General features: G+C 55.3%; 2 protein-coding genes and 1 long non-coding RNA gene across 5 annotated transcripts; 2 read left to right on the forward strand and 1 right to left on the reverse strand.

The window, feature by feature from the left end:
• Positions 1 to 214: 214 nt before the first annotated feature.
• Positions 215 to 3,936, forward strand: LOC132004930 (uncharacterized). 2 transcript variants are annotated; one of them, XR_009400689.1, is made up of 3 exons: positions 215 to 261; positions 2,277 to 2,529; positions 3,235 to 3,936. It is a non-coding gene; the product is annotated as an uncharacterized LOC132004930 (long non-coding RNA). The 2 variants fall into 2 exon arrangements; XR_009400690.1 differs by lacking the exon at positions 215 to 261 and adding an exon at positions 1,981 to 2,083.
• GAPDHS (glyceraldehyde-3-phosphate dehydrogenase, spermatogenic) lies at positions 255 to 9,757 on the reverse strand. The gene is made up of 11 exons (XM_059381574.1): positions 9,691 to 9,757; positions 7,098 to 7,272; positions 6,297 to 6,393; positions 6,017 to 6,123; positions 3,214 to 3,304; positions 2,999 to 3,117; positions 2,581 to 2,662; positions 1,910 to 2,061; positions 1,587 to 1,749; positions 471 to 568; positions 255 to 387 (listed from the first exon to the last, which is right to left on the reverse strand). Exons 1-11 carry the CDS (start codon positions 9,755 to 9,757, stop codon positions 315 to 317), a joined length of 1,224 nt encoding a protein of 407 aa, XP_059237557.1. The 3' UTR covers positions 255 to 314.
• Positions 9,758 to 13,837: 4,080 nt separating this feature from the next.
• On the forward strand, positions 13,838 to 18,098 carry SBSN (suprabasin). Of its 2 annotated transcripts, none has more exons than XM_059381576.1 (4): positions 13,838 to 14,233; positions 16,975 to 17,040; positions 17,144 to 17,188; positions 17,999 to 18,098. In XM_059381576.1, exons 1-4 carry the CDS (start codon positions 13,859 to 13,861, stop codon positions 18,020 to 18,022), a joined length of 510 nt encoding a protein of 169 aa, XP_059237559.1. In that variant the 5' UTR covers positions 13,838 to 13,858; the 3' UTR covers positions 18,023 to 18,098. The 2 variants fall into 2 exon arrangements, with proteins under 2 accessions (XP_059237559.1, XP_059237560.1); XM_059381577.1 differs by having other exon boundaries at positions 13,838 to 14,146.
• Positions 18,099 to 20,018: the final 1,920 nt, after the last annotated feature.

Raw genomic sequence — 20,018 nt, forward strand, 5'->3', positions numbered from 1 at the left:
GGCCGGTGGCGCGGCGCACTGACGTCACGGCCCTCGGCCGGCCCCCGGAGCCTGAGGAGCCCCAGTGCGCCCGCGCGGAGGTAGGCTCGGAGGTGGGGCGCGGTGGCTGGCGGGCGCAGGTAGAGCGCGGTTAAGTGCCGGGCGTGCCGTGACCCCGTAGTGACCGGCGCAGAGACAGGGGTGCGGCTGTGACACTCTGTGTTTTTATTTCTACAGCGGGGCGCCCTCCTTTCCCCAGGGAGGCGAGAGCGGGAACGGGAGGTAAGGGTTCCAGGGCCCGGAACCCGGGGAAGCGGAGGAGGGGCCATCCTGCTTCACTTGTTGCGGCTGAACATATAGCGGAGGAGATCCACCACCCGGTGGCTGTACCCGTATTCGTTGTCGTACCTGGGGAGGGAGGCGGCGGGTTGGTCATCCCTCCCGACCGCTCCTGGTCCGCCCCCCACGCCCGGGGATTCCTTTCCCCTCACCAGGAAATTAGCTTCACGAAGTTGTCGTTGAGCGCGATGCCAGCCTTAGCGTCGAAGATGGACGAGTGGGTGTTGCCCACAAAGTCCGTGGAGACGACCTGGGCGTCCGAATTTCAAAGATAAGTGTGGGTCGTGGAGCAAGGCCTTCCAGGAGCCCAGGCTCTGACTCTTAGTTACATGGGCCATCCCTTCACCTACAAAATCTGGTGGAGCCCTGTTGTGCCCAGGTTCTGGGGACGGCGAGAGGAAGGCACGCAGAGGCTTTGTCTGCAGCCAGAGGACGAAGACCACAGACCCCTTGATGCTGCACCAGTACACATCACTTCTGGCAGTGATGCAGGCCTTCACCATTATAGGGGGCCAGGATAGAGGCCCTCTCTGAGGGCACACGGGGAGGCTGGGTCTGGATATCTAGGAGGATCTAGTCACCTCAGGCCCTCCGCAGTGGCTGAGGTGGAAGGAGCTACAGCACAGAGGCCCTGAGGGTTTGGCCCTAGTGATGTAGTGTAAGGCCCCAGAGGAAAGTTGTCAGCTGTGGGAGGATGTGATCTGCTTTCCTTAAAAACCTTTAAAACCAGAGATCCTGGTGGCTGTGTGAGAGGGGAGCTGTAGGAGGTCCAGGGAGGGCACGGCTGCCAGCAAATGCACGGTGACATCCTTTCTTCACAGGGAAGGCCCCTGGCCATGGCCTGCCCTGAACAAGTGTTGAAAAAGAGGAGCCACTGTCTTGTTCACTAAGCTCACATTGAGCACCTGCTGGGGTGGCCGGCCCTGGGACGATGGCTAGAGCCATGGAGTCCCAAAGTCCCTGCTTTCTTGTGCACTTGCTAGCAGGGCCAACAGTGACTATAAAATGAAATTTCAGGTAAGGGAAAGGGCCAGAAAGAGACTATCTTACTGAGGACAGGGAAGGTGAGGGCAGACTATGTGGCCACCTGGAAGAAAAGCTACCTAGTCCAAAGCAACAGCAAGTGCAAAGACCCTGAGGCAGCAAGAGCAGACCTTCCCAGCCCTACAGTCCCTGTCTTGATACATTGTAATAGCTCTTTGGCAAGTGGAAAATCACATTTTTCTCCCCAGAGGGCTCCTCCCAGGGTCCCTCTCCTCAGCCCCTACCTCATCCTCAGTGTAGGCGAGGATGCCCACCATAGGCCCCTTGGCTGCTGCTTTTATGGTGTCTTTGATGGCCTCATACGAGGTAGGCTGGGCCAGGCGGCAAGTCAGGTCCACTACAGATACATCTGGGGTTGGCACTCGGAACGCCATTCCTGTCAGCTTCCTGGAGAATCCCACATTAGAGATGGGAGTCAACCCAGGATCTTTCCATCCATCCCACATCGTCTCTACTTTCCCCTCAACAGACACTTCAGGGATTGGGAGCCAGTCCAGTCCTCCTGGGGTGTATCCCCAACCCTGGTTGCAGCTTTCTGCCCTCATACCCTTTGAGGTCTGGGATGACTTTTCCAACAGCCTTGGCAGCCCCTGTGGAGGCTGGGATGATGTTCTGATGGGCACCCCGCCCATCTCGCCAGGACTTCTTTGATGGCCCGTCCACCGTCTTCTGGGTGGCAGTGTAGGAATGAACTGTGGTCTTGGGGAAGAAGAAGGCTGAGGTGAGCCCTTCCTCCTAAGCTCCCCTGCCTCTTTTTCTCAGGCCTGAGGTGGTGACCCATGTGTGGAGGCTGGTGGGACCATCCCCACAGACCACAAGGGGACCATGTGCAGGCCAGGGTCCAGACTTGTCTGCAAGTTACCCAGTGTTTTTTTTTTTTTTTTAAAGATTTTATTTATTTATTTATTTGTCAGAGAGAGAGAGAGAGAGTGTGAGCACTGGCAGAGGGAGGCAGAGGGAGAAGCAGGCTCCCTGCCGAGCAAGGAGCTGGATGTGGGACTCGATCCCAGGACGCTGGGATCATGACCCGAGCTGAAGGCAGCTGCTTAACCAACTGAGCCACCCAGGCGTCCCAAGTTGCCCGATGTTTTAAGAGACTTCACCACTTCCAACCAAAACTATCTCTCCCTGTTCACCCCACACACTAAGCAATACTGGGAAGAAGAGGTAAGAGTTTTTCTGCCACCCCTCCTGCCTCAGGCCCTCTCCCCAACTCACCATCAGCCCTTCCACGATCCCGAATTGCTCATGGATGACCTTGGCAAGGGGGGCCAGGCAGTTGGTGGTGCAGGAGGCATTGCTGAAAGGGCATGGGTGTGAGAGAGCACCGTGAGGGGAGTCACAGAGCCAGCCCGGCACCTTCCCCTCCCTCCTGGCTGATGCACAGGGGCCTGGTTTTGTGAAAGTCAGGATAGAGATGAGAGGGGTCAATGGGGGTGCCCAGAGGTATGGTTTGGGAAGCTCCCCAGGCATGTTCTCCAGGAGTCCTGCTGTTCTAACAGCCAGGCATTAAGGCTTTGGGAAGGGAGGTGTGAAGACAGCCCCAGGGGTCTACTGTGGGTGGGGGTGAGGAGGGTGAGGCTGGCATGTCCTCTGGGTGCCGACCACGCTCTTGAGAATGTTGGCTGCCTGTTACCTGACAACTTTCATGGAGCCAGGATCATAGTCCTTCTCATTTACCCCCATGACAAATGTGGGCGCATTGGGTGAGGGCGCAGAGATGACCACACGTGTGGCACCTGCCTCGATGTGGTCCTAGAGGAGCAGCACAGGTGTCAGGGGGGGGCCCTTTGAGCACCACCTCCACACCCCCTCCCACTGCCCAGCCCTAGGCACCTGTCCCCCACTTACTGAAGCTTCCTCTAAGGACAGGTACACGCCTGTGGACTCCACCACAAAGGGGTTCCCGACGGACTTCCAGGGAATGTCTCGGGGCTGCATGCTGTGGAGGGGTGGCGGCGCCCAAGTCAGTCTCTTTCTGCATGCCCTGGCCTTTGCAGTTGTGGCCTTCACTGTGCCAGAGGCCTTCGCTGTGCCGGACGCCTTCCTGCCTGGCCTGCAACCATCTCTTCCCAAGCCCAACATCCTCACTGTCCGGATGCGGTCCACCCTGCTGGGCTCCCCTTCCATCACTGACTCCACCTTGCAGGCCAGTTTTCTTGACCCCTCAGGGGGAACCATCCGGACTGCTCCCAGCCAGCTCAGGCCCATTCCTCCTGTGCTGCCCAGAATGCACCCCAGGAAGGTGAGGCCGGCTGGCTGCTTCTGATACCGGGCCCTGGCAACCTCCCCATGGCCCCTCCTTACCACATGGCTCCCGCTGCCAGAGGCTGGGTAGCTCTCTGAAGACACACTGCATCCCAGAGAGCAGCTCTGGGGTTGGGGGGGGGGAGGACTGAAGCCTGAGGCAGCCCCGGGGCCAGCAGTGGCTAGTGGTTTACATTAGAAAGGGAAAGGAGGGCCCCCTGGGTGGTCAATTCTTGGTTGGGATCTCAGATCTCGGGATCATGGATGGAACCCTGTGTCGGGCTCCCTCTCAGCCTAGAGTCTACTTGGATTTCTTTCTCCCTACCTCCTGCTCTCTTTCTCTCTCTCAAATATTAAAAAAAAGAAAAGATTTTGTTTCCTGTTTGAGAAGATCACATTTCTACTTGATATCAAATGTTTATATTTGAAACATTAAACATCTACTAGTTGGCTTTAGCCAACAAGCGATGAATAAAGAAACCATATACTGGTTTCTCCCCCTCACAGGGCTTATCCCAACGGTGGTGTTTTCTTCTGTGATGATTTGTTAACATCTGTCTTGTCCTCTAGACCACTCTACACCACTGAGCCTGGCGGGGTTCAATCAATGTGGGTTTTGTTAACCATTCTACACGTTTATTGATTACCTGCCACGTGCTCATGTTTTAAGTGCTCTTACCTGTATTGACCCCGTGAACCCTGGTGACCTGGGGAGTAAATACCAATCCTGGCATTTCTCAGAGCCAGCCAGCCCCAGGGCAGGGAGAAGGGGAGAAGCTGGAGCCCCAGAAGACCCCGGCCCCTTGTCTAGATTGTCCTGGGCCCTGCCCTTCTGCCCAGAGGGCTGGCTGGTTTGAAGATTGTGTTCATTCATTCTTAAGGAAGTACAGAGTCTACCCAGAGTCACGGCCTGTGTCTGTGATGGAGACGTGAAGCAAGCGGGGGCCCTCCAACGATGAAGCTGTGGCTTTGCGGGGAGATGCCCTTCCTGGTGTCCCCACACACCTTTTACCTCCGACTGTGCTCCCCGCTCCCGCTCTGGGGGCTATGATCATCATGCCCATCAGATGCCCTATGAAACAGGCTAGGGCAAGTTCAATCTCTTGCCCAAAGTCACCCAAATAGGAAGGGGTGAGGTGGGAGTAAAGTATGCAAGCAACCTGCCTTGTGCCAAGTGCCCAGAGAACACGGCCTAGGGGTGGAGTGGGGCAGATGGGAAACGCTGCTGGAGTCACCAGAGAGGGCAGCACCTGGTGCTGTTGAGGGGACAGCTGTGTGGGGACCAGGAAGACAGGGAGAGTGCCCTGCATGGCAGCAGTGCCAGGCCGAGTAAGGAAAGGACACCGGATGGCTGGACAGCGACTCCTCTGCTGGAACTGTGTTTGGTGTTAAGATTTCAAAGTTGGGTCAGGCAGCTTCTCATCGGCACCAAGTCTCCAGTCCCCACCTCCACCCACCCTCCTACTCCCACACCCAGAGGCCGAGCACCTCAGCACAAGCTCTCCTACCCACAGGTACAAGCCCCGAGGCTGGGAGAGGCTGCACCCCAGGGCCGGTGCACGAAGCCAGAGCAAAGGGAAAATCTCATGCCTTGGAGCGGCCCACGGAGGCTGCTAATTCACAGTAGAAAGACAGGGTATGGGAGCACCTGGGTGGCTCAGTGGGTTAAAGGCTCTGCCTTTGGCTCAGGTTATGGTGTCAGGGTTCTGGGATGGAGCCCTGCATCGTGCTCTCTGCTCAGCGGGGAACCTGCTTCCTCCTCTCTCTCTGCCTGCGTCTCTGACTACTTGTAATCTCTGTCTATCAAATAAACAAATAAAATTAAAAAAAAAAAAGACAGCATATGGTTCTGTGGACAGCTGGAGCAGTTGGGATGATGAGAAAAGGCAGTGGGGCAGTGCATAGTGTTGGGGCCCTCCCGTAGGAGCTGGGATTTTATTCATGGGGGGATGGGAAGCCATTGGAGGGTTTGAGTGTGGGAATTACCGGGTCCTTTGACGTTTGTAAAAGACCTCTGTGGCTGCTGAGCAGGAACCGAGTGGAAAGGGTTGGCTAGATGGCCGTGCCATTTCCTGGGGAGGGAGGTGACTAGGTTTGGGGGTTGAAGGAGAATCAGAAGTTGAGTGTTATACTTACTGAGCTGACACGCCTGTGAGGAAACATGTAGATGTGTGTTAAATAAAAAGTATTTTGAGTAGAGTGGGACACCTTTCTAGATTAGTGCTTTTTAACCATTTTAGGGGTCAGGGACTTCTCTGAGACCCCTCTCTGACCCAGGACCCAGAGGCATGCACACACACATTTTGGGAGGTTTTGGAGCCCAACTGAGAGGTTGGAATCCTATTCCAGGCCCCCCACAGCCCCGGTATTAATATGCTACGGGTAGGCGCCAGCCAGCTGTGCTTACCACTGGAAGACGCTGATCTCCTGCTTGTCTACCACCAGCTTTCCATTCCTGTACTCCACACTCCCCTTGTACTGACCATGGGTGGAGTCATATTTAAACATGTACACCTGCGGGGGACAGGACGGTTCCCAGTCTTGGGTGGCAAGGGTGGAGGTGCGAGCATCCCAAGGGAGTCCCTACCTTGGTGAAGGTTCCACATGGCATCTGGGAGCCTTCCAGGAAGCTCTCCTCCCCACCCGTGTCCCACCTTTCCCGGGTCTCCGCCTTGCCTGCTGCTCACCATGTATTCCGGGTCAATGAACGGATCATTCACCGCCACCACCTTCACATCCTTCTCCATGCAGGCGCGGAGCACCAGGCGACCGATGCGTCCGAATCTGTTCAGGGACAAGGCTGGTGGGGTTGTGCTCAGAATCCTACCCACCAGCAGGCAGAGGAGGGGATGGGAGAGAAAGGGATGATAGAGGAGGTGCGCTCTAGGGGGCTGGGTGGGACTCCTCAGTCTGGGGAAAGAAGGCAAAGTGTGGGCACTGTCCTCTCTTGCCCAGATGTCCTCTCCAGGCTCTTAACTGCTTTTCCTGCTTCCTCTAGTCATCCATCGCTCCCTCGCATTCCTGACCTTGTAGCTGGATGGAGCCTCTAGAACTTCAGGTCAGGGTGTATCACTTGGCCTGAACACCTCTATGGCTCTCAATCAGTAAAACCAGATCCGGACTGCTTACCGTGGCTGCCAGGCCCCTGCCAGCTTCCCACCTCCCTTCCCCTTCCTTGCTTGCTCCACACACCGACTTCTTAGTGCACTGAGCCCAGATCTGGCTGTCGCTGCACTCCCCAGTCTCAATGTAACCGACTTCCACACTGTTCACAACATGCGTCACTGAACTGTCGTGTTCCTTCTTTCATTGCTGTCTTTCCTCTGGAATGTGAACTCTCTGAGGGTGGAGACCTTTCCCCTGTGTTTCCTAAGGGTGGGCAGAAGGAAGGCACTGACGGTGAGAAATGGGGAAATGTCCCAGGCAGCAACCAGAGGAAAGACTGGGCCCTAAGACTTCAGGCATGGCTCGGGCGGGGGCCAACTTACCCATTGATGCCCACTGTCAGCTTCTGAACCACAGAAGGCTTCTTAGATTGAGGAGGTGGGGGTTCCTCCTTGACTGGCTCAGGCTCTGGCTCAGGCTGGGGCTCTGGCTCAGCCTCAGGCTGGGGCTCTGGCTCGGCTTCAACCTTGGGCTCTGGAGGGGGTGGTTCTCTGGTCACTGTTGGGGGTTGGATGGGGGGAATGAGCTGCGCCATCACGGTGGGAGAGAATGAACCATTTTGACCAACCAGAACCCATTGCTGGCTCCTGGCCCCTGGCAGCTAACCATCTAGCTGTTTCCCCAAATACCTGATCCAAACAATGAGCAGGGGCTGGGCTTGCTTTAAAATACCAATGCCAGGGCCCCTTCCCCGGAGAGTCTAACTCAGTGCACATGTCTTTTTAACAATTACTTGGGGTGATATTGTCTGTGCCTCAGTTTCCTCCTCTGTAAAAGGAAGATGATGGTACTTCTGAGTGTCACTCTGATGATGAAGGGAGGTGATGTAATGCTTATCAGAGTGTCTAGGAAAGAGTCCACTTACATGAGTATTTCAAAGATTGTTTCCCAAACTCATCTGATAATTGCTCCAATTCAGCAGAGCACAAGTTGTTATGATAAGAACCCCAGGGTAGACCTCTTCCCAGGGAAATCTGACTCAGAGGTCCAGCAATCCTGGCTCTAAAAGCACTCCAGATGATTCTTATCCTCAGAGTAGGAAATAAGAGGTGAAACGGCTGGAAACACACGCAGCGTCCACCTCTGCAAATGCACACCCCCTCCCTCCCCATTCCTATACTGCGTTTGAAAATCCCCGTGCTCAGATGTGTGTGAGCCTGGCTGCTGAGAAGGAGGAGAGGTGGGCAGATGTGGAGGCAGCAGTCGGGTCGGCAGAGGTTTCCAGCTGGGAGTCAGGCCTGACTCTCATGCCCTGCCCAGCCGCCTGCCAGCTGTGTAGTCTTGAGCAAGTTAATGACCTCTCTTGCCTGTTTGCTGGGGCCACATCTGACCTTCTGCCTGGGGGCTACTGTGAGGACTCAGATCTCACCACCCGGTAGATGCTGGCGTCAACAGAGGGAGGAAATTGCTACTAAGGGTATTTGTGAGGAAAGGAAGTGAGAAGAGGTTGGAGTGGGACTGGAAGAGGAAGGTGGCCCTTGTTCTTGGCACCAGAGTCAAAGGCACTGGGAGAAGGTGGGCTGGAAACCACGGGCCAGCTGGCCTGTGGGGCCCCCTGACCTCTAGGGGCTGCTGCAGACCATGTGGTCTGAGCCTGCGCTGTGGGTTTCCTATGGCAATACCAGTTCCTAAAGGTATTATGAGTGTTTATTTGCAGCAATGACCCTGTGGTTTTGGTGACCCTAGGATGTTTGCATTCCTAGGGGTTCTGCTTCCACAATCACTAAAGGGGAAGATCTGTCCATGGGATTGAGTGGGAATCCGAGCCCACTCCTCTAGACCTTTCAAAAGAAAATTTGGGTGGTTCTCCTCTCCCATCTTCCCCCAGGTTTCCTCTCCTCCTCTCCTCTCCAGGGGTGGGGTGCTTGGGTGGGAGGAAAGCTGCTGCACTAGGAAGGAAGAGCCTGAAGGAGCTTCAGTGATGAAGCGTCACCTGGTAGGTGAAACAAGGACAAGGGCGCGCGCTCTCCTAATTAGGATGACGCTCGCACTTCCTGGGCGCTGCCACGGGCTAGGCAATGTGCTGAGCCCTTGCGCGCACCAGCTCACTGAGCGCTGTAAGGCGTGCGCTATAAACTACTTTATGGAGGGGAAACCGAGGCCCGAGGTCACAGAGCGAGTGCTGAGCAAGGGAGGAGGTTCGAAGCCTGCAGCAGAGAACCTGTCCCGGCGGGCGCTGCTTCTTGGGGGGTCCCTCCCACCGCCCTGACCCTGACGTCCGTCCCGCCCACCCCGGCCCGGCCCGCCAGTGCGGAGGCAGCGAGGGAATGCGTGTTGCCCTGCGGACCGACCTGGGTTCATCCGGCTGGAGTGTGTGTGCAACTCTGGCTGGATGGGTAGGGCTGCCCAGTGGGGGCGAGCAGGGGACTCTGAGTGTCAACTTTGCTATTCCGGTGCTGAGAGCCCTGGGGAGGCGACTTGCGCCCTCTTACCTCTGTGGTCGCTCCGTGAGTGGCGACAGTAAACACACTGGCCTCCCCGGGGGGTTGCGAGGCTTCAGTGCGCGCACGCGTGCAAAGTGCTTGGCGCGGCCCCGGCAGGTTGCTAGCGCCCAAGAGGACAAAGCCCACCAACCCCCAAGCGACCCTTTGGCGCTGGGCGACCGGAGCGAGCGTTCATCCCCAGAAACGCCCGCAGGGAGGCGCGGCTCCGGCCCGGATTCCACCCTTCCACCGCTTGCTAGCGGCGCCAAGACAGGTGGGGACCCTCTTCCTGGCCCGCCACCATCGCTATAGAAACCACTCCACCGGCAGGGCAGGAGTAGGGAGGGTGGGGCAGGAGAGCTGGAGGGAAGGGACGCAGCAGCCGGCCTCCTGCCCGCTCCCTCCTGCACACAGCGAGGCGGACACGAGCGCCGCAGGGGCTCCCGACTGCCCTGTCTCCCCTTCCCTGAGGCCGCCCCGTTGCCTCCCTCACCCCGGCATGGCTGTCGCAGCAGCTGGACAACGGTGACATTGGTGAGGACGATGTCGCGTTTCGACATGGTCTAAGGTTTCATGACCTAGGCGCCTGGGGACCGCCGCGATGTTACTGCGGTGCGGGGGCGCCCGGGCTAGTGGGGCAGAAGCTTCTCGCTGTGACGTCACAGTGCCCAATGACTTCACAGAGGCGGAGGCGAAGCACGTGATGAGCGCATGTCGAGCCCCACGGTCCCCAGGCCACCCCCGGCGTCCAGCATAGAAGCCAGCTTTTTACACTGGGATTCAAAGCCCTTTTCTCTCCCCCTTACCTTCCTTCCCCCTGGCTCTGTGTTGCTCTTTTACCCTCCTCTTGATACTTATCTACCCTAGCTGTTTTCTCTTGCCTGGAAAGCCCTGCCCAGTCCTTGCTCCCGGCTCCTGGTTTCCCTCAGGTGCAGCCCTTTAAGAGGGGTCCTTCTAAATCCCCATGTAAAGTTCTCTCCTCCCTCAGTCACCATAGCCCTCACCCTCTCAACCCGCTCATCTTCCAGAAGCCTCCTCTGACTTTGCTTGATGGGAGAGATGCTCCAGTGTGCAAAGCTACTCCACGGCTACCCTCTCTATATTTTTTGTTTTCCTCATAGCATATGTCTCTCTCTCAAAATCATCCTGTTTATACGTTTTCTTGCCAGTTTTCTGCCCAATGGACTGTACACTCTCGGAGGGCAGACTGCTGGTCTACCTTCGCTTTTGTATCCCATTGGTTAGAAGGGTTGGCACCTGCGGGTGCCAGAATGCATATGTAAATATCACTGCCTCCCATTCCTTCTGACTCTCAATCTTTAAGTGACCTCCAAGCCAGATCCCCTCACTGCACCCCGTTCTTCTCCTCGGGGCTTTTCATGTAGCTTTGTCATGATCTAGTTACTGATTTACTTGTTCACTGTGTCCTGTTGTTCACCATGGGGCCTTCCGCCACCACCTAGAACTCTGCCTGGCACAAAGCAGCTTCTGGGAAAGAAGAGGACAGGTGGCTTTCCTCTAACGCCCTGGGGGTGGGCACTCATTTGCACACCTGTGATTCACAGATACGCGCCTTCACCTGCAGGGCTGGCTGACACAGCTGTGACCAAGATTTAGGGGGTGTGGGGGTTTGGGCCAGGAAGGAGTCATCATCCCAGATAGAGGTGTGGAAGCAAGAAGGGGCAGAATGACATAACCTCTTCCTTCCCTGAGTCTTCACAGGAACTCAGTTCGCCAAGCACCTGCAGTGGGACAGGGTAAGGGCAAGGCTCTCCTCCTTGGATGGTCCAGGGAGGTGGAACTGAAAATAAATCCAGTGTACAGATGGGGAATTTCAATGACCCAAGGCCAAAATGCAGGTATTAATTAAACAAAGGGGACAAATTTAACACACGTGATGGAGGTTGGGTGGAGGCGGGGTGTGGAAGTTCACACAAATAAAAACAGGATGAAAAGGGGTCAATTTCGTACAACTTTACAATAATAGATATGAGAAGCTAGATGCAATTAAAATTTCTCTTATAAAATATAAAGGCTCAACCCTGCTTCAAACAGAAATGGCAAATCTCAGCAGGCAAATAACAGAAGAATTGGAGCTATGATCTCTTCTCCCCAAGGCTGATTCAGATCCAGATCCAGATGACTTTATCGGCAGGATTTGCCAAAAAGCATTGGGAACAAATGTCTGCTAGCCAGTGGGAACTGGTGCGGATCCCAACCAGAGTAGGGAAGTCGGGTGGCAGCTCTGCAAGGTGAGGCTCTGGGCAAGGCGCGCGCTCTGAGGCCCCCAGGCCCCAGGGCCACACAGACCCGCCCGCACTCTTCCCTGGAGCGCTCTGCAGTGCTCTGCGGGAGGGCTGTGACGATGGGCCATGGAAATCTCCTCCACTTGCTCTGGCAAAGCAGCAGGCTCACATTCCCCAAACCAGCCGAGGGCAGCAAACAAGGGACAACTCCAGGCCAATCTCTTACGGGGACAGATGCCAAAGTTCTGAAGCAATTAGTGGCAAATGGGAATGGGACCAGCAGGGATTGGGGCTGATGGAAGATGGTGGGATGGGCAGAGAGAGGGGTGGAAAGAGAAGATGGGAATACATTTCAAAAGGAGAAACCCCACCTCTCCATCTCAGGGTGGACTGGGATTCTGCGGCTCACCGCCCACCCTTCCCCACCCTGCAATCTCCTGGCATGGGAAACTCCCTCATTTAGGCACTGGACAAGGGCAGAAGAGCCACGCCTGAGGTTGCCCAGGGATCTGGCTTTGTCCCTGGAGCGTGAAACTGGGAAACAGATTTAATGAGCTCAAGCTTGGAGAGACGGCCTGATTAGTCACCCTCTATAGGCAGTGCCTAGAAATGGCAGAAGCTCCTGGGTCTCTGGGCCTGGGTGTCCAGGACCCAGGGTGGAAGCGTGGGTCCTCCAAGGGGAGTGGGCCTGGTCACCCTTATTTGAGCAAAGCCTGAAACCACGTGCAGATTCTCACCACACCCAGGCGCCCACACACATAACTCTGCCACCCCACCAGCTCACACCCTACACATTCCTTCCCACCAGCCTGCCCGCCCGCAATCCCACCTCCACCCCCTCTCTATCTCTCCCCTTGGCACCAAAACCCAAATATCTTGCACCCCTGCACCCAACTTACCCACCCACTGGCTCTTGCCCTTCTGGGCTTGGCCAGCCTCTAAGCTAGTCCCAGATTGCTATGCTGCCACAGATCTCCCAGCTACCACCTGCCCTTCCTTCTGATGACCCTCTTCATGCCCAGGCTAGACTCCCAGCTGTTCCCCTCCAACCCGTGCCACCATGTCAATGCTTGGAGCTTTAGGTTGGGACTGAGGAGGTCCCAGGGGGAGGAGGGAAGGATGAGCCCCTGGCCTCCAGCCCAGGTTCTGGCTGACAGTCTCCTGCTGCCGCAGGTCTTAGGCCCCTCCCCGTGGCTGCCTCAACCGGCTTTTCAGGAGACACTGCGTCCTGTCCCAGCTCATGGCAACTGGTCCTCTGCCCTCGCCCAAGGGCTGGGAAGCGGGAGGCCAAGGTTCTGTTATGAGAATGTGTCCCAGCTCCAAAATCTAGAAACCTCCCCAAGGGGCCCCAGGCTTCTCTGGGGGCCCAGGCACCCTTCTCTCCAGCACCCTCTGAGACTCAGGCTGAGGCTTGACTGGTCTTCCCTGGGCTTCCCTTAGCAATCATACTATGTGCACTTACATCGCATACCTTTTGGGAGTCCTTTTTTTTAATCCATCCATTTGTTCAATATATAAATATTTACTGAACCCCAGGCTATGTTCTAAAAATTGGGGATATAGCAGTGACCAACACAAAAGCCCTGTCCTCTGGAAGTTTACAATCCAATAGGTGAGGCACATGGTATAAAAGATAATTTCGGATTGTGATAAGTGCTTGTAAAAACAAAAGGATGATATCACCCAGTATAACTGAGGGATGGCCAGGGAAGGGTTTTTCTGAGGTGACATTTGAACCAAGAACAGAATAAGAAAGAACCCACAATGTAAAGATGTGAGTTCTATCTTCCATGCACATAGCATGTGCAAAGACCATGAGGCAGGAATGAGCCTGGTGTGTCTGAGAACCAAGGAGAAGAAGACCTGTGGGGCTGGGATGTGGTAAGCATAGGGGGGAGTCAAGGAGAACAGAAAGAGCAAGGTCTGATGATGCCCTCAACTCCCCAGGAATGCCCTCCCTCCCCTGGCTGAGCACCCCCATCTTCCAAGACTCTTGCTGATGGGGAAACTGGATCCTTCGATCCCCTGAGAGGAGTGGAGAAGCAGGCCTGGGTCCTGGAGATGGGGGTTATTGAAGGTGGGGTTGGGAGAGAGGAGGCCTGGATAGTGGGTGGGGAATGAAAAGAGGAGGTGATTGGAAGAGCAGACATCTGGGCTTTGGGGTGGAGGGCCTGAGCTGGGCAAGGAGCAAAGATGCCACGTGAGTGTTCTCCATTCATGACTCACCTTCACTTCCTCCTCCTCTTCGTTGCTCAACTCAAAGCTCCCTGGGAAATACCTCCCTGACTGGGGACCAAGTCAGTGCCTCACAGGGGTAATTGAGTCATGAGGGGTGGAGATGGGAGGGAGTTAGAGTATAAATAGCAGCTTTGCTTCCCTTGCACCTCTCTGCATCCTCCCCACCCTGCCAACAACATGCACCTTGCCAGTTTGGTCAGCTCCTGCTCCCTCCTACTGCTATTGGGGGCCCTTCCTGGATGGGCAGCCAATGATGACCCCATTGAGAAGGTCATTGAAGGAATCAACCGAGGGCTGAGCAATGCAGAGAGAGAGGTGGGCAAGGCCCTGGAAGGCATCAATAATGGAATCACTCACGCTGGAAGGGAAGTGGAGAAAGTTTTTAATGGACTTAGCCACATGGGGAGCCAGGCCGGCAAGGAACTGGACAAAGGCGTCCAGGGGCTCAACAACGGCTTGGACAAGGTAGCCCATGGGATCAACAATGGCGTCGGACAAGCAGGAAAGGAGGCAGAGAAGTTTGCCCATGGGGTCAACCACGCTGCTGGACAGGTTGGGAAGGAGGCAGACAAAGTGATCCAGGGGGTCCATCATGGGGTGAACCAGGCGGGAAGTGAAGCAGGGAGGTTTGGCCAAGGGGTCCACCATGCTGCTGGGCAGGCTGGGAATGGGGCAGAGAAGTTTGGTCAGGGGGTCCATCATGGGGTGAACCAGGCTGGGAACGAGGCAGAGAAGTTTGGCCATGGGATCCACCACGGGGTGAACCAGGCTGGGAACGAGGCAGAGAAGTTTGGCCATGGGATCCATCATGGGGTGAACCAGGCTGGGAAGGAGGCAGAGAAGTTTGGCCATGGGATCCATCATGGAGTGAACCAGGCTGGGAATGAGGCAGAGAAGTTTGGCCATGGGATCCATCATGGGGTGAACCAGGCTGGGAAGGAGGCAGAGAAGTTTGGTCAGGGGGTCCATCATGGGGTGAGCCAGGCTGGGAAGGAGGCAGAGAAGTTTGGCCATGGGATCCATCATGGAGTGAACCAGGCTGGGAAGGAGGCAGAGAAGTTTGGTCAGGGGGTCCATCATGGGGTGAACCAGGCTGGGAAGGAGGCAGAGAAGTTTGGTCAGGGGGTCCATCATGGGGTGAGCCAGGCTGGGAAGGAGGCAGAGAAGTTTGGTCAGGGGGTCCATCATGGGGTGAGCCAGGCTGGGAAGGAGGCAGAGAAGTTTGGTCAGGGGATCCACCATGCTGGTGGGCAGGTTGGGAAAGAGGGAGAAAAAATAATCCAAGGGGTCCATCATGGGGTTAACCAAGCTGGGAAAGAGGTGGAGAAATTTGGCCAGGGGATCCACCATGCTGCTGGGCAGGCTGGGAAGGAGGGAGACAAAATAGTCCAAGGAGTCCACCATGCAGTTAACCAGGCTGGGAAGGAGGCAGAGAAGTTTGGCCATGATGTTAATTATGCTGCAGGGCAGGCTGGGGCAGAGGGAGACAAAATAGTCCAGGGGATCCATCCTGGGGTCAACCAGGCTGGGAAGGAGGTGGAGCACATTGGCCAGGGAGTTCACCATGCCGTTGAACAGGCTGGAAAGGAGGCAGACAAGGTGGTCCAAGGGGTCCATGATGGGGTCAACCAGGCCGGGAAGGAGGCAGAGAAGTTTGGCCAAGGGGTCAACCACGCTGCTGGCCAGGCTGGAAAGGAAGCGGAGAAACTTGGCCAAGGTGTCCACCATGCTGCTGGCCAGGCCGGGAAGGAGGTGGAAAGGTTGCAGCAGAATGTTCATAATGGGGTCAACCAAGCCGGCAAGGAGGCCAACCAGCTGCTGAATGTAGGTGAACAGAGGTGGGGAAATGGGGAGAGGGGGCGGGGGGAGGGAGAGGTTAAGCCCCTGGGACATTTGGGTTGTCCATGTAGGCTTCATTCCGTGAAAGAAGCTTGGGGAGCTCTATGACCACATTCTCTTTTTTCCTCTCCATCTCCTCACAAAGGAGCTGGTGCTCAGCCGGTCAGATGGATCAAACCATCTCGTCCGCAAAGCCCTAGATCAGACAGCAAGAACCTTCACACTTCAAGGCGCTGCCCTCCTAGTTGAGGAGGTGTAAAGAGAGGAACATGAAGCCTCTCTTGGGGAACAGGAAACGATTACTGAGTCAAGATCTTGCGCAGTGCAAACAGAGTGAGTGTTGAGAAAATCCAGAGCATCAGAGTAAGCATGAGGAATGGCTCTGGGAGATAAGCCCTGTTTGGTTTAATTTTCATAACAAGCCTCTGAGGTAGTCAGGGTGAGGAGGCTGACTCCCTGATTCTCAGATAAGGAGACAGAAGCTCAGTGAGGTTTTAAGGGGATTTGCCAAGGTCAGGTGGCTAGTGCGCAGGTCTGGCGAATCATAAGTCAGGGTTCTTTCTCTTACTCTATACTGCCCCTTCGGGGGAGGTCTCCTGGAGGATTTCTGTAGAGAAAACATCTTTCTAAAGGGAACAAATACTGGAGGCCAGGGGGAAGCAAGGGTCACAGCAGACCGGGCTGGGGGCTTGGGGAATAGGAAAAGGCTGACCTCTGCCTGCCTCAGTCCCCACTCTCCAATCTCCATGAGGAGTCTTTGGGACACCATCTTGAAGACCAGCCCAGACCTGGAAGCTGATAGCCACATGGGCTGCAGGCAGGGACCCAGGGATGGGTGAGTGCGGAGGCAGGGACTCCACAGAAAGTGTACCCAGTAGAGGAGTGGACAGTCTTCACTGGGAAGGGGTCAGGAGGGGGAGGTTTGTTATGGGATTCAGAGCTGGCCACAGCAGGAGCAGAGGCATGGCTGAGTATCTGGGCGTAAAACGAGGACAGGGATCAACGGATGGATGTTAGGGACCAGGCCAGAGGGGGTACAGGAGGGGTAGAGCTGAGGTCGGGGCTGAGGTTAAACTGTGGTCCTAGGATTTGCTTGGGTCCCCTGGGTTCCCTTTCCAGTTTCCAGTCAGGCCCTTTTCAGCGACTGAGGGCATTTCATTCACTGACATAAAAGGGAATTGGGGGAAGATTAGTCAGTAGGGGCAGACATCCTTCCTTCCAGGATTTTCCGTCCATCTCACAGAATTCCCACAGCGACATGGGCTTTGGGTTTCTTTCTGCATAATGAGGGGGTAGAGGGTTAGCCTCTGCCTCCACCCCGGCCCCAGCCACCCTAGAGGATGGCAGGTCACCTGGGAAGAGGAACTTTCGAGGGATTTAAGAGGGGAAAGAGACCCTCAAGGGCCGGGGGGGGGGGGGGCCGGTTATAATGACAGTCTGGGCTTCGTCCGCAGGGCGCTCATCCAGGCGTTTCCACCGGCCAGCACGGAGGGGGCGCAACCACAACAGCAACATCTGGAGTAAGTCTCCGGAGCGCAGCCAGGACTCGGTGGGGGGAGGGGAGCCCTCCTAGGATTGCGGGGATGGATGCTGGTGACCGACCCTCTTGTTCTTGAATTCCAGGCCTCGGTCAACAAGCCCTTCATCAACTTTCCAGCTCTGTGGAAGGTGAGTGCCCAGGAGGTTTTAACTTTCTGCTTCCTGTCTCTGGAGATGGTCTCACACTCCCTTCCCGCTGCGTGTTCATGGACAACTTCGTTGGGGACAGACTCAAACCCTCCAACCTGTTTCCCAGCTCTGGCCTTCCCTGTTCTTTGTCCCTGACACCCTGCTTTCCTCTTCTGCCTGCTTTCCGTTCCTGCTGAGGCAAATGTAAGCTGGCGAACAGACCCCCAGGGGCCAGAGAGAGAGAGGCGCTGCTGAACCCATCCCTCTGTGTGCTCATCATGTCTCATCACCCCCCCCCCCTCCCCCCGCCCCGAGTCTCTCCCTACCTCAACCCACTACGAGGCCCTCTTCTGCCTTACAGCAGTGCGCTGGGGTAGGAACCTGAGGCTCTGGGCTTCTCCTGGCTCACAGGAGCCCGCAGTAGAAAGCCTCCTGGGGAACCCTGGTCCCTACTCTGGGCCCAAAGCAAAGTCCTAGTTTTGCATTTATCTCTTTGCATGTAGCATATGGCAGAGGATGAGGGTGTGGAACAGCCCCGTGGACTGTGCCCTGAACCCAAAGGCACAGCCTTGTTTATTCCTGGGCAATGGGCATGCCAGGGGACCCTCGGAGGCAAAACAGACAAGGCTTCTTGGCTCCTCCACAGGCCCCTGACACTCTCCTAAGACATTCCGCAGAACATAAGCAATTTCTAGGTCTGAGAAGCTCATGTCAATGTCCCCCTCATTTCTCTCGCGGACGTGAGGGCAGAGGTCTGGGTCCCCTCAGGGCTGTGTCTCCTGCATTCATTCCCTCTTTCCTCTCTTCCAGAGCGTCGCCAACATCATTCCCTAAACTGACACACTGGCCTCACTCAGCAGACAGCCATTCCTGTTATCATACTAGCTGAAATGACCCGGAGGAGCTGGGGGCGGGGGGGTGGGTGGGTGGGCAGATTTCCTAAGTCCCGGAAGTGGGCTGTACTGGGATTTGTGAATAAATATGACATATTATACTCTCATCATGATCACCTGTGCTCCCCGAGGAGGGGTGGGTGGGGGGAGGCTACTCTTTCCTTGCTATTTTGCAGAAGGAGCTGGGAGCTGATGCACAGAGGTGCTGAGCTGGAGACTTCAGGCAGGTCAGATGTAAGAGGGCGTTCAGGGGGACAAGTCAGGCTTCGCTAGCAGTCAAAATCCATGCGTGCTCAGCACTGTGCAGAGAAGGCCACTCAGGCCAGCAGTCGGGGCAAAGCACTAGTGAAGAGAATGGCCAGAACCTACCTAGGTGGAGCCCAATGGGGTAGCATCCTCGTTGGGGGGTGTGTGGCATGAAAGGAATAACAATGGTAACTTGTATTTATTGTGCAATGCTGGGCTCCCTGCTGGGTGCTTTCCATGCATGACATCACTGAATCCTCCCAACCCCCTGGTTAGGTATCACCCCTTTTATAGAGAAGCACATGGAGGTTCCCGCAGGTTAAGAAACATGACCAAGGTCACATAGTCAGGAAGTGGAGGATAAGCGACTTAAGAGCTACAAAACATTCTGAAAATACAGTCTTTTCCTGTTTGGTATCAAGTAGTGGGAAGTCATGCAGAGGAGAGGAAAGGGATGCGTGTGGGAGGTCCTTGCACGGGAGAAGCACCAAAGGCTCAGGGGGAAGGCACCCTGGTGACAGGAGGGTGGGCCTCTTTACAACGACAAGAATGGGGACACAGAAGTCCTAGTTTTCAGATGTGTGATAGCTGAGACTGTTCACTATGCACTAGCTAGCTTCCAGGACTGTGTGAAGAGCTAAAACCATTTAAGCCTCCCATAACCCAAAGGCAGAAGTCCTCTTGTGATCCCCATTGTATGGATGGGGAAACAGGCTTAGAGGGGTCAGGGTCCTGGCTGTCCACTGCCAGAAACTGACCATTCAGAGTTGCCTAAAAAGTCTCTAGAAGGTTTGCCATGTACTGGCCTGGGTGTGGGGAGACGTGCCTTCCTAGTAGGACCATGTACCTGTGGGCAGCTCCCTTCCCTTCTGGGGGCCACAATTTCCTTCTATTTATTGGGGGGGGGGGTTGTGTCTGCAGAGAAGGGACAACAAACACGACTTCCAGCACCAAAATCCCATCAATTGTGGGGTCAAAAATAAAAGACCAAAAATTGCCCTTGGGGAATTTACAGGCTTCCTGTGGATACAAGGCACATAAACAGAATATGAAAACAAATACGAAGCAATGCATCAGTAAGAACCAGATGCCACCAGGAACGGTCTGGGGGGGGTGTGTGCTGTGTGTGTACAATAAAGGTGACATCCCTGCCACTTCATGGTCACTGCCTTTTTCCTGATTTGTAGACTATCATCATTTTATGACCTGCGGTCCTTTCCTTCCCTTACGATATTTTAATTTGAAAATGTTGCAAATGCATCATAAAGATGAGTTTCATAGTGAATACCTATGTAGCCACCACTCACAGTCTTCCATTAACATTTTACTCTCCTTGCTTTATCACACATCCGTCTGTCACATATCTATACATCAAACCATGCATCAATATATTTTTAATGTGTTTTAAAGTAAATGGCAATCACCTGTTTATTTGCCCGTTTTCAAGTGTGGAAAGAGGCATGGATCACTTCTGCCTTGAGGTCTGGTGTGTCCCTCCCTCTGCCAGGAATATTCCCCCATGTCCCTCTTGGGCCCTGCGCTGTTGCCTCCTGACCCTGCAGGTGTTGGTAGTACCTGTCCTGGAGCTGAGCTTCAAATCCTGACTTCTCCCTTTACTAGCTGTGATCTTAACCTTGACCACACCACCTGAACAGAGGGCTGCCTTTGCTACTCTCTGGCCTGGCACACTG

Source organism: Mustela nigripes, chromosome 17 (assembly GCF_022355385.1).
Source record: "Mustela nigripes isolate SB6536 chromosome 17, MUSNIG.SB6536, whole genome shotgun sequence".
NCBI classification, from domain to species: Eukaryota; Metazoa; Chordata; class Mammalia; order Carnivora; family Mustelidae; genus Mustela; species Mustela nigripes.